Source organism: Papilio machaon, chromosome 14 (genome assembly GCF_912999745.1).
Source record: "Papilio machaon chromosome 14, ilPapMach1.1, whole genome shotgun sequence".
NCBI classification, from domain to species: Eukaryota; Metazoa; Arthropoda; class Insecta; order Lepidoptera; family Papilionidae; genus Papilio; species Papilio machaon.
This window is the reverse complement of record NC_059999.1, coordinates 667460-680391: the sequence shown is the minus strand read 5'-3', so window position 1 is coordinate 680391 and position 12932 is coordinate 667460. Positions and strand designations below refer to the sequence as shown.

The following is a 12932-nucleotide window of genomic DNA, read 5'->3' as shown; positions in this document are numbered from 1 at the left end:
AGAGACCAAAATCCCCGTTTTAAATTCATTGTTATCACTGTTTTGTGAAAGATGACAGAGATGACGATATATTTTATACAGAGGTTATGGTCTCAGAAACCAATGGTTAATAAATAGATAAAATTATAAATGCAAATAAATAACCTTCAATTATACATTATTATGTATGACTTCGTTGGACGTTAACGTTGAGTTAATCTAATTGAAGGAATGATTAACTTATCATATTTAAGCATAGAGTAAAGGTCACATCAAGTTATATCTGAACTTGATAACTTAATTTTAAGTTCAAAACACTCTGACCTTTATATATTATACATATTATTTATATAAAACAAAGTGTTTTACATAACTTCTTAATTGAATGGACCTATTTACAAAACTAGATTTTTTTTTGCGAAAAATCGCTGAAGAAGATCGCCGTGATCTGTAAAGCCGTACCCTATACTACTACTAATATTAAAAATGCGAATGTTTAGATGGATGGATGGATGTTTGTTTGAAGGTATCTCCGGTGCAAACCGAATGAACGGATCTTGATGAAATAAGGTACAGATATAGAACATAGTCTGAAAGAACACAACGGCTACTAATTTAATTTTTTGTTTTAATTCCGTACGAACTTAGTCGCAGGCGTCAGCTAGTTTTCTTATAAACAAAAGATTGATATATCGCCGTAATCTTTAACTGGTATAGTAAATGCGAATGTCTATGGGATATTTTGGTGAATTTAGATGACCACTTGCTTATTAGAAAATGTATACTATAAAAAATGACCATTAAGTAATCACGTATACCCACGACTGTAAAGATAGAAATAGAAACAAATTATCGTGCCTGATGGAAGCAATGTTTATAGTGTATGCATTTCCCAGCTGAGAGCAAAGTTATTCATGACTTGCGAATTGCGAATGGTATATAGTCGCGTTATATATTTGGATTTCCGTATTCGCTGTTTGAAAATGTTACCGTAAGTTCCCACATTCGTAACATAATATAATATGTACAAAATCATATGTTTTTGTATATACTTTTTAGCAGTGAAAACTTACAGTTATATAAAAAAACTTGAGAGGTGTCAAGGGACACCCGGATGGAACGAAGTTCCTTTCAATTAATTAGTGAAGGAACCAATGTTTATTCTATGAATAAAAACCTTAAGTGTTCACAAGAAGTACATTTTATTTCTATGAATTTTCGTTATATAGTGTCACGTCGTTGCCATGGTGAAGTAGCGCTCATTCGTCTATAGCAAAAAGTGTCGTGACAACTTTTCGTAAGAATTTTTTCCGTCTAGCCCCCTTTCACAACGAGCGATAAGGAACTTCGTTCCAAAAATGTTTGTTATTGGTACCAGCAGAAATATTGAGAATTTTATGTCTCTTTTAAAGTCGACTCAAATTTTGCCGTTCAAAACTCAAAACGGTATATGTATGTATGAAAATATAAGAAAAACATAGCGTGAAACTTATAGGATAAATATAGGATCTAATAAATATGGTGAAATGTCCCAAGATATCCAAAATTAAAGAACGTAAGGCATATGAAAAAATATCCTTTGTAAGGCAAATAATTGAAAGCAAACAAGTGCTTTAGCCGCTCGGCTTGTGATATCCTTTGTGTGGGATCAAAGGAATTTGCATGAAGCCAAAAAACGCTCGCATCGAATTTGAAAATGTTTTTTTCCCTTTGTCCTATAAAGATCAAAGTTTTAGAAAATACATTGAAACGGTTCAGTACATGAAATTCAAATGGAATTTTTAGACCATTCACAAATCGATTCAAGTTTGGTCACTTAGCGATTGACTTCAAAAGATATTGTCACAAAGTGGGTCTTGGATTCTGAAAATACGAGTCACCACCAACAGACTATGAACATCACTAGGGTTACTCCCTCTTCAGATTTGATCTGGATTTACACGTTACATTTGGGTCTCAGTATTTTGAAATTTAACAGCCCTTATTTTATTCTTACCTTGCCTTCGCTTTTCCAGTAGATAAAGAATCCGTATTCGTCGACCTTGAAGAGGCAGTTCTGCTCAAGTTCCGTATTATCCTTCTCCTCCGTCCACCGGTCGAACACCGCGCCCTGTACAAGATGAAGAATCAGCGAGTTTTCGTAACCGAAACACCACAAAAACATAGTTAATTACCATCTGTACATGGGAATTAATGGATTGAAGTAGACATTATGATACTGTATTCAAAGGATTTTAGATTTTCGGTTAAAACATTCAGCGCCACGGACTCACCTACACCTGGCGAGTGCAAAGTTTAAAAGTAGATTTTATAAAAATTTAACATGCATTGTTTTTTTTTACTAGACAATATTAACGCCTGATAGATTATAGAAGCAAACCTATTTTCTGTCTATTTTAATATATCCGCTCTGTAAATGATTTGTTTGAAACTCTTTGTTTTAAAAGTAATCATTTGGTAAAAAATAAGATCAATGGCCACTAAACTACGATGTATGGAACAGTTTTAACAATGTTGACGTTACAAAGGTGCCGTCCAATACAATTAGGATCGGAGGAAAGAAAGCTATCAAGCGTAAATTTCTCCGCACTGAAAATTGTTATCGACATAGAAAATAGGTAGCGATTATCTCTTGAGTTTAATGAATAGAAAATTCCAATAAAATTGAGATAATTTATTAGTAAATACACTATTAAATTATATAATTATCTTACTAATATTATAAATGCGAATGTTTCGATGGATGAATGTTTGTTACAAGGTATCTCCAGAACGGCTCAAAGTATTTCGATGTAATTTGGCATAGATGTAGAACATAGCCTGGAAGAATATAAAAACTACAGATTTTTTAATTCGTACGGCGCGGACGGAGTCGCGGGCGACAGCTAGTGGATGACTAGTTAAGACTTTTTAAATAGAAGGTATAGAGAACAGTATGTCCACAATAATTAAGTATTTAGTAAATACTTTTTGTTATTTATTATTGTTACTAATTGTTGCCCGCGACTCCGTCCGCACGAAATTAAAAAACGTAGTAAGCACGTAAACGTGGAAAAGCACGTAGTAGCCTATATGCTTTTCCAGATTATGTTCTACATCGGTGCCAAATTACATCAAGATCCGTTGAACCGTTCCAGAGATACCTCCAAACAAACATCCACCCATCCATTCATCTAAACATTCGCATTTATAATATTATAGAAAGAAGTAAGATTAAGTTGTCGTCGCTTTTGCTGTCAGTTAAATTGATAACAATCTCAAGTGTCAACTAACCTTACAAGTCTAACGATTTACGTAGAACTTTAATCTAAATATAGCAGCCCTTTTTTTTTTTTTTTTTTAAAGTCAGGAAATGCGTTTACGCACGCCTACGCCGGGCTGTGCAATGGCGTAGGGAGTGTGGGACTCGCCGGTCACAGAAGGTGACCGGAATACCCACTAAAACCTGACTGCCCTCTAACGCATTATGGCGGGCGCCACGGGAACGCTTTAGCTTTCTTCCGTGGCCCCGCAAATATAGCAGCCCTAATGTAACATTATTCCTTATTTAATTGTAAGATAAAAGCTATTATAACTAAACAAAAGCCTTCCCTAGCAATAGCTGATGTATTGTTCTATCGCAGAACGCTATGAAAGCGGTTCTTAATGAAGTTGGGCGTAGATAATTAATGTTTAATTGTATATAAATATTTTATTTTTCATATTACCCATTCAATATATACTTATACTTATGATATAAATGGGTAGACAGAATGAATTTAATAACTCAATAACTGCAAATATTTATTTAGCATAATTCTTAAACTTGTCATCTTCCTGGCCTTATCCAACTCACGTGGGGTCGGCACACAAGGTTTTTGTAAAACTGTCGCCAACCCTACTTGGGAGGATAATTTTTAAAGTTGCACAAAAAAAAAATGCTCAAAAAAAAAAGAAAATCCTCAGTAGCAAATGGGGTAGGTAGAAGTATTTATTGTCAGTTATACTCATTAAGCGCAGAATGAAATATTAAGATCGACTATCAAATTTAATTAAATATACTAATGTCCGTTTCGTACTATTTCAAATACATATATTGAACGAAACGCGAAGAAAAAATATTCTCGAACAATACGAGTTGAAAAGAATTTATATGAAGGAAAGTTAAACACGCTCGAGTCACTTCATGTTTGTTTAATCTTTGCCTCACGAAAGTTATAAAACTTGTAGAACTTTTATTTTACTTATGAAATTGTCTATTATTTTGAACTTGGTATAAATATGGAGTAATATACCAACTACAAATTCTGTCTTTATCTAAAATATTGAATTATGCACACTTCATAAACATTAATTTGTACAATATTGTATTCTCTCTAGAACGTCGGTGGCTCAGGGGTTAAGCACTTGACTTGTAATCTGGTCTGGTCCTGGTTTCGAATCCCGCCATGTACCAATGTGTTTTTCGATTTTCAGAAGTCAACCAATTCGCACTGGGCCACCGCGGTTAACTACTAAGTCAGGGTAGGTTAGGGATGACCCACTCGCACAAAAACATTGTCATTTCTCTCGCTGTTTTTTTTAAAAAAAAAACAATATGTTATTATTTTTAACATTGCTTCGTCAGTGAAAATACACGGTTACTATTAGATTAGATCACTGCGTCAGATGTATGATAGGAAATTAGCTCACCTGCAGCAGCGGTTCTGGGACAGGAATCTGCCAGTTGAATTCAAACTTTTTGGTCATCGTGTAGGGTTGAGTTTAGCGCCGTGCCTCAATCCTTCGCACCACAGTTCAGCAGTTGCCCATATTCAAACCCTAGAAAAAAAGTAATAATATTGAATCTTAAGTACACAATAAAGATGTGTTTTGGATTTAAAGAGACGAAGTTCTACGGCTAACCGGATTTCTTTTGTCAACAGTAGCCGTTTTCTTATCTTTTCTTCTGTAATCTTTTTATTTGTAAAACGAGATAGGAAACCACGTTTAAGGCCGGCCCAATTATCTGAAGATTCCGCAAGAAGAAGGCCGCGTGCCTGTCGACAAGGATCGTGTCGGCCCCTGACCGCGCTGACCTCCGAACGTATGGTAACCATGATTTTGACACGACTTTTCTAAAGTCTAGGAACATATTAGTTTATGGGTTTAATATACATAATACTTTTTTAGATTTTTAAAATACAGATCTGACGTCTTTTATATTTACAAATAATATTAACAGTAAATTTATTAGTATATGTATTATTCAAATACAATTCTATTACTACTACTAAGTATAAAGCAGAGTTTTTATAATGAAAGGTGATTCCACTTTGTAAGTTTTATGGGAATATTCCACAGAATTTATAAATTGTGGTATCATGAACGTTTACTTAATCTCTGTCGGCAATGAACGCGAGATGTTATCGAACCTTGGCTCCTCAATTGTACAGCTCGTACGTACCTCGACTTATGACCCCTCTTTACGTGCAACAAAAACATTAGTATTTTTTTTATATTACAAAGTTGCAAACGAGCATGTGGCCACATGAATTTCGAAATGGCGAAGCGACCGTTGTACCCCCAATTGACGAAGGAGGAGACGCACAATAAGAGAATATTTAACCTACCTATGCATCTCCTCCTCCATCAAATCCACATCCCCACACCCCAAAAGGGTGCCAAGGGAAAGAGGTTAGTCCTCTTATAGTCTAATTAGGCCTCCGGCACCACACTTATTAGGCGAAACGCGGAATTACTACCGGGCGAGCCGGCCAATTTGTGCAACGGATGTTGTTGTTGCTGGCGTCTACCACTGTTTATTTATCTAAATTTATACATATTAATAAAATTGGAGTGTCTGTATATAATATAGAAAATAAAACAGATTTCGTAGACATGATTTATATACGTAATGCATAACGAAAAATCATTTTTTTTCATGTTTATCTGTCTATTTGTATGTCTGTCCGCAAGGCCGCGTTTGTTTCGAATAATAGGCGAATCGGTTGCTCCGATTTTGATGGGAAGATAGCTGATGCACACAGATTATAAGATACATTTTTGACGAAATTGCGGTCGACCGCTTGTATGTACATAAAGTTATTCTATGATAATAACCTATCTTGAAGGCAAGCATGTGTGATTTACTAAGGAAAGAATAAAATGGAAAACAGTTTTTTTTAAACACTATTTGATATAAAAATGGTAAGAATAAGTGTGTTTTACTGCTGGTTACAAATTATTTTGATTAAAAAGTAACTTAGATTTGTTACATGTTAACTAAGTTTAGCAGCATTGTTAAAACAAAACTTTATATGAGATATACAAAAGCAGACCACATTAAATGTTAGGTGCTCTTAACCCCTATTAGCAAGTTAATCCATTAGAGCCAGCGGAGGCCAGGCTAGCCAGCTCTCTAGTTTCTCGGTCGAGTTTCCAACTTTGCTGCTTTTGTGAGGTTAATTCGCTTAAAAGCTTTTCAGTTGGAGTTGTAAACGAACCCAATTTTTTTTCCTAAATTCGTAATCTTACTAATATTATAAGTGCGAATGTTTAGATGGATAGATGTTTGTTTGAAGGTTTTTCGGGAACGGCTCAACGGTTCTTAATGAAATTTGGCACGGATGTAGAACATAATCTAGAACTCATAGGCTACTTATTGAGTTTTTTTTAATTCCGCGCGGACGATGTTGCGGGCGACAACTAGTGCTAGATAAATTGGTATCTTTTTTATTTATTACATTATAAGCTACGCCAAGTACCTACGTAACTGCTACGACTTTGGAAAAGTGCTACACGGGGTTACAGATTACAGATTTATCACAGCACTAGCAGTCGCCTGTGACTTTGTTAGCGCAGAACTATAAAAAAAAATTGCGTATAATATTCCCGCATACATCAGGTATCTTTTCATAGATTTAACATGTATTTTGCAACCCTCGTCAAAACGGAGCTCGACACACCCTTAACATTTTATGGCTGCTGTAAACGTAAAGCCAATTAAATGGTCATGGCACGAGTGCACGTGATGTCACTCGTATGACTTCTTTTAATGGATCTTATTTTAAATTTAATTTTAATGATTAAATTAAATTTAAAAAATACATTTTTAAATTTTCTTATTTAGACTATAAACTCCAGCAAAAAAATGTTATTTCGAAATCTCAATGCTACTGAAGCCCCTCTATTATGTAAATTTAGTCTGCTGTTGGCATTTGGTACTTAAAAGAAACAAAGGGAACGTGTCATCAAGAAAAGGAAGGTTAAGTTTTTGGGACTCAGGGAATTTGTTTAGTTTTAGTCTGAAAATTCGCATCACATCTACCGAATTTGGCGGAAATGCAAAAGTGTAAATTCGAAATTATTACCAGGGTATGCCGAGGTCAAACTAGGTCAGAGGGTCACCCTCTGATGTATTGTATTAATCCAAATGGGATGCTCTCAGTTCACACTACTTATTAGATTAGGCTAGGATTTGTAAGGATGGCGTCCGTGAGTCCTTGAGATATCAAATATATTTCAAAATTCATATTTATTTTTATTTACAAACTATCTGTCGCCCGCGACTCCGCCCGCGCTGAATTAAAAATAAACATAATAAGTAGCCTATGTGTTCTTCCAAACAATGTTCTATATTTGTGCCAAATTTCATCAAGATCCGTTGAGCCTTTCTGGAGATACCTTCAAACAAACATCCATCCATCTAAACATTCACATTTATAATATTAGTACGATAGTTTAATGTGAGACATTGCGACTTTATTTTATTATTTAATTATTATAATCTATATTCTTATTCATTTATTATCTTATTATTTATATAATACATTTTATAAAAAAAAATTAACAAAATATATTATATAAAAAATAGTATACCACCGGCTGCGGAATCCCATTACTCAAACAACCAGTGGTGAGGGCTACAGAGACAGGAACCTCCTAACTATGCGTGCGGTTTCTAAAATAACTGCCTTTTGTATCAGGCCCTTAATCCAACTGTTTAGCGAGAGCTTCTTAAGATGTTGGTCGAAGCTCTTCGCTATCAGTCCATTCACCGAAACGACTATCGGAATAATGGTAGTCGATTTCATACGCCACATGGCGGTAATCTCGTGAGCCAAGTCTAAGTATTTTAGTAATTTTTCTTTTTCAGCTTTCACGAGATTCTCGTCATGTGGAATAGTGACATCGACTAACATTACACAACCCTCAGACCGGTCTATTATTACTATATCGGGTCTATTGGCAGTAATAGTCCTATCTGTAATAATAGATCGATCCCAGTAGAGCGTGATATAGCTATTTTCCAGAACAGGTGAAGGTTGGTATTGGTAATAAGGTACCTCAGTATCCACAAGAGCATATTTAAGGGCAAGTTGCTGATGGATAATCTTGGCCACTTGGTTGTGTCTATGCAAGTATGCACCGTCCGCAAGTCGAGAACAACCGGAAACGATATGTCTAATAGACTCACCGGGACGACGACATGCCCGACAAATGTCAATCGTACCATCCTTTAGAATATGTTTTCGGTAGTTGTTCGTTACGATGACTTCGTCCATGATTGCAAAGACAAAACCTTCAGTTTCCCCAAAGAGGTTGCTGAAGCGCAGCCAAGCCACGGAGGATAATTGGTCCACATCAGGCCCTGTTAAGGCGCGATGGAACCTACCGTGTAACTCCTTGCTCTTCCATACACTAATGCGGTCTGAGACACTTAGTACCGGTAACCTTCGCCAATTCGTGGTAGCCAAGGAAAGCGGCGTGACTCCTTTGTCCATTGCTACAACATCCTGATACATTCCCACGTTCACCTTAAGGAAATATTCCCTAAGATTGTGCACCTCGCGGTTATGCAGGGTCTTGGCATTTAAATAGCCACGACCCCCATGTTTCCGCGGGATGTATAACCTCATTACAGACGAACGTGGATGATGCATCCGGTATGCTGTAAGCAATCGACGAACTTTTCTATCCAAGGCATCCAGTTCTGTCTGCGACCATCTCAGTATGCCAAAAGAGTAGGCTAAGACTGGCATGACCCAGCTGTTAAAAGCACGGCACTTGTTCCCACCCGATAAAAGACTTTTTAGAACTTTTTTCAGGCGGCAAAAGAACCGTTCTTTCACCAGATGTTTCATACCTTTGTCATTAATACCTAATGCTTCCGACATACCGAGATATTTGTAGCTTTCATTCTCCGAGAGGGAAACGAGAGACACATCCTGAGTAAGCTGTAGATTCTCAGAAGCTACAACCTTCCCCTTTTGTACATTTATGACCGCACATTTGTCCACTCCAAACGTCATACCAATGGCTCTGCTAAAATCGTCGGTAATTTTAAGCAAAGTCATTAAGTCAGACTTCTTCGATGCGTACAACTTGAGGTCATCCATGTACAAAAGGTGTGATATGATCTCGCCCCCTCTACGTAGACGGTAACCTAGCTCTGAACTCTTTAGCAGTGTGCTTAAAGGGTTCAGAGCCAAGCAAAACCACAATGGACTCAGACTATCACCTTGAAAGATGCCACGCCGGATTCCAATCCGGCTAGAGGAAGTAGAAAGGTTTACCTGCCCTGGATTGGAAAAGCTTGTGGTCCACTGTCCCATGCATGAGTTAAGGAAAGTGCGAAGTGTAGGATGTATTTTATACACTTCCAGCACTTTACTTAACCATCCATGGGGCACCGAATCATAAGCCTTCTTGTAATCAATCCAGGCCATAGAAATGTTCTTTTTACTTCGTCTAACCTGTTGGCAAATAGCCATATCAATGAGGAGGCAATCTTTGGTACCACGGGACCCAACCTTACATCCATTCTGAGTTGCTGACAAAACGTTATTTGTACAAATATGTGCTTCAATTTTGATTCTCAGAATGGATGTAAGGAGCTTGTAGATGGTAGGCAAGCATGTTATTGGTCTGTAATTCTTAGGGTCCGTAGAACATCCAGATTTATAGATCAGATGTGTTATACCTGATGTCATGAAATCTGGGAGCGTGCCTAATTCTATTGCCAATTGAAATTGAGCTGCCAGGCGCTCATGCGAACTTCGGAACCATTTTAGCCAAAAGTTCTGCAGTCCGTCCGGGCCCGGACTTTTCCAATTAGGAACCGAACGAATTGCAGCACTTATGTCAGAACCTGTAATAACTACAGGTTCCATTTCGGTAACCGCTTCACACGAGCGTCTGACAACATTCAACCACTCGCCTTCAGTGTGCTCGATTGGCACCGACCAGATACCGCTCCAAAACGCAGTAGTCACAGTAGCATCTGGTCGCTGTAAATCAAGTCCCTGGCTTTGTGGTTGCTCCCAGATACGGTAAATACACCTCTGATCTCTCTGGAATATGCGATTTTGAATAAATCTCTCAGATCTTTCTTTATACCTTCTTAGGCGATTAGCCCATGCGAACACTTTTTGTTTCCAGAAGTCTATGCGTTCCATGACTCTTGGCATATATTCATTGGACGTGATACCAGTCCCAGCAAACGCCTGAGTCACGAAACGCATAACCTTTGGGCGGTTATTACCCGCCCGAAAACAAAGAAGCTTCGCTATGAGCCTTCTAGCTACATTTATGCGCCGTTCAATTCTGCACTGCCATACGGGGCGAGCTTCTCCACGACGGGAACCTGAATTGGGATTTATAATCCCCACTCCAGCCACCCGACATGCAGTCAGTGCCCCACAATAGAGAATTGAATGGGTATCGCATAAATCTAGACTAGAATCCACATACGAAGATAACAAGCGGTCTACAGCATTTACAATACATATATTCCGCTTGTTAATGGGCAATCGTGGTAAGCGAGGACGGTCACTGATTGATAAGGATCTATAATTCAAAATCACATCTTCCAAAGTTCTCCTCAAACGCTCAATATCCTGATCACTAACACAAACCTCTTCACTTGGTGGTTCCGTTAGCACATCAGCAGCCACGGGGGCCACAGGTGCAACACTACGTACTTCAGCTGCATTGTGAAGGGGTCGCGCTTCGTGACGGAGTCGCTCAAGTACAGAGTCATCTAACAGGTGACGCCGTTGTATGACCCGCACTTGATCCGATAGACGTTGGGCAGTCACAGACACACTTGGGTGAAGGGTCTGAAACAAAGACAGCATCTTAGGCCGATACGCCGTTAGGTTGGTTCCACCCTCTGTCGCCCCGAAGTAGGCCCGCATGACACTTTCATTTAATAAATGCCATCTCATGCGGCGCACTACACCACCGGTTGCGGGAGCCGTAGGCGGGGGATTAACCCCCGAGGATTCCAAGCGAGCCGGTGGTGGGCGGCCACTCCTCATCGGTGTTGTAGACGAAGTGGCCGGCAAAGGCGACCCGACGATGGCTGCGCCACTGGATGTCATCAGGGCTGGAGGAGCAACAGGTATACAGTCCCCCGTCGTGGCGCAGACCAGAGCAGGCCGCGAAGGTGTTGGGCGTGCGAGGTCACATTCGGCAACGCGACACTGTCTTCTGGGATTTCTCCTCATTGTATCTATGATTTTTGTGATCTGGTTTCTTTTGTGTTTGTTTCTTTTCCATTTCTATTGTTAGTTTTGATTGTTTAAATATTTAAATTGTATTTTAATTTACTGGGAGAAATTTTTCGTTTTGACAGTGTCAAACGTTGCCATAGAGTTTATTTATAATAATTATTAATGTACCTATAATATACACAAAAAAAATGTTTACCGACAATACTTAACCTTACGTACAAAAGGAAGAAATTACCCAAATCAATTTACATACCTAATATTTAATTTTACTTACACCTTATAAAATATAAAATCGAGAATGACTGCGATAATTTCAATTTCAATGGCAATCGCAAAGTTTCAGTGTGGCCAACCGATATATAATTCATACCCAACCCTCCCCTACACCGCACCTCCCCGCCTCATTCTACAAACATTTAAATTAGCCTCTATTTGTAATTCTCGCGCCTAAACTTTGCTGAATACAAAAGTAAGCATTTCGTGTTTTTAGGAAATTGAAATTCGTATTTGATAAAATAAGTATCAAAGCTTTCATGTTTATTGCTTTTAATAAGGTCGAAAATTGTAATTTGAATTTTATTTTGAACTAGCTGTCGCCCTCGACTCCGTCCGAGGGGAATTTAAAAAAAAACCTAATAAAATATCCTATGTGTTCTTTCAGACTATGTTCTACATCTATGTCAAACTAGCTTTTACCCGCGACTCCATCCGCGCGGAATAAAAAATAGAAAACGGGGTAAAAATTATCCTATGTCCGTTTCCTGGTTCTAAGTTAACTGCCCACCAATTTTCAGTCAAATCGATTTAGCCGTTCTTGAGTTATAAATAGTGTAACTAACACGACTTTCTTTTATATATATAGATAGATATCATCAAGATCATTTGCGCCGTTTCGGAGATACCTTCAAACAAACATCCATCCATCCATCCATCTAAACACCCGCATTTATAATATTAGTTAAGACTGAAAGTCATTATTAACATCTTAGTAATTTTTAAAAATTACTATTGTTATTCCAAATATTAATTTTGACTAAAGATGATTAAGTACTACTAAGTCATTTTTCTAAGCAATTTTTTTACTTTTGGTGGAAAACTATTTTGTAAGCAGACATTTGAAATTTAATGGTAACTTTAATCCTTAACCTAAAAAATATAATAAAAAAAAGAATAATAAAAAAATACCACATTGTAAAAAACAGAATTCAGATAAAAAATAGCACGTATAAATAATACTTCGTTGCCCGTTGGCGGTCTAGCTCCGGAATATTAAAATTCTATTGTTTCCAGAATCGCAGCTCGAGGTGTGAAAGATCCGACATCCTAATACATTACTATTACAAAACATGTATTCACAAATGGAAATGTATTTAAAAAAATAAACAATGGGACAGAATATACGTTATTTACATTTGGTCGACGATTCAGGCGGTTGTCTGCGACTCTTTCGGCGCGGAATTAAAAAAAAAACGTAAT

At 37.6% G+C, this 12932-nt stretch overlaps 2 protein-coding genes across 3 annotated transcripts in view; both read right to left on the bottom strand.

The window, feature by feature from the left end:
* Positions 1-12932, bottom strand: part of LOC106710083 (1-phosphatidylinositol 4,5-bisphosphate phosphodiesterase) — a 43806-nt gene that overhangs the window by 19341 nt on the left and 11533 nt on the right. For both annotated transcript variants that reach the window (XM_045681037.1, XM_045681036.1), the window contains exons 2-3: positions 4651-4779; positions 1976-2089 (exon numbers count right to left, since the gene is read on the bottom strand). In XM_045681037.1, coding sequence (XP_045536993.1) covers positions 1976-2089; positions 4651-4707 — 171 coding nt within the window. In that variant the 5' untranslated portion in view covers positions 4708-4779. The remainder of the gene's footprint in view (positions 1-1975; positions 2090-4650; positions 4780-12932) is intronic.
* On the bottom strand, positions 4963-11450 carry LOC123721663. Its single transcript, XM_045681057.1, has 3 exons — positions 10857-11450; positions 7998-10445; positions 4963-5082 (listed from the first exon to the last, which is right to left on the bottom strand). Exons 1-3 carry the CDS (start codon positions 11448-11450, stop codon positions 4963-4965), a joined length of 3162 nt encoding a protein of 1053 aa, XP_045537013.1.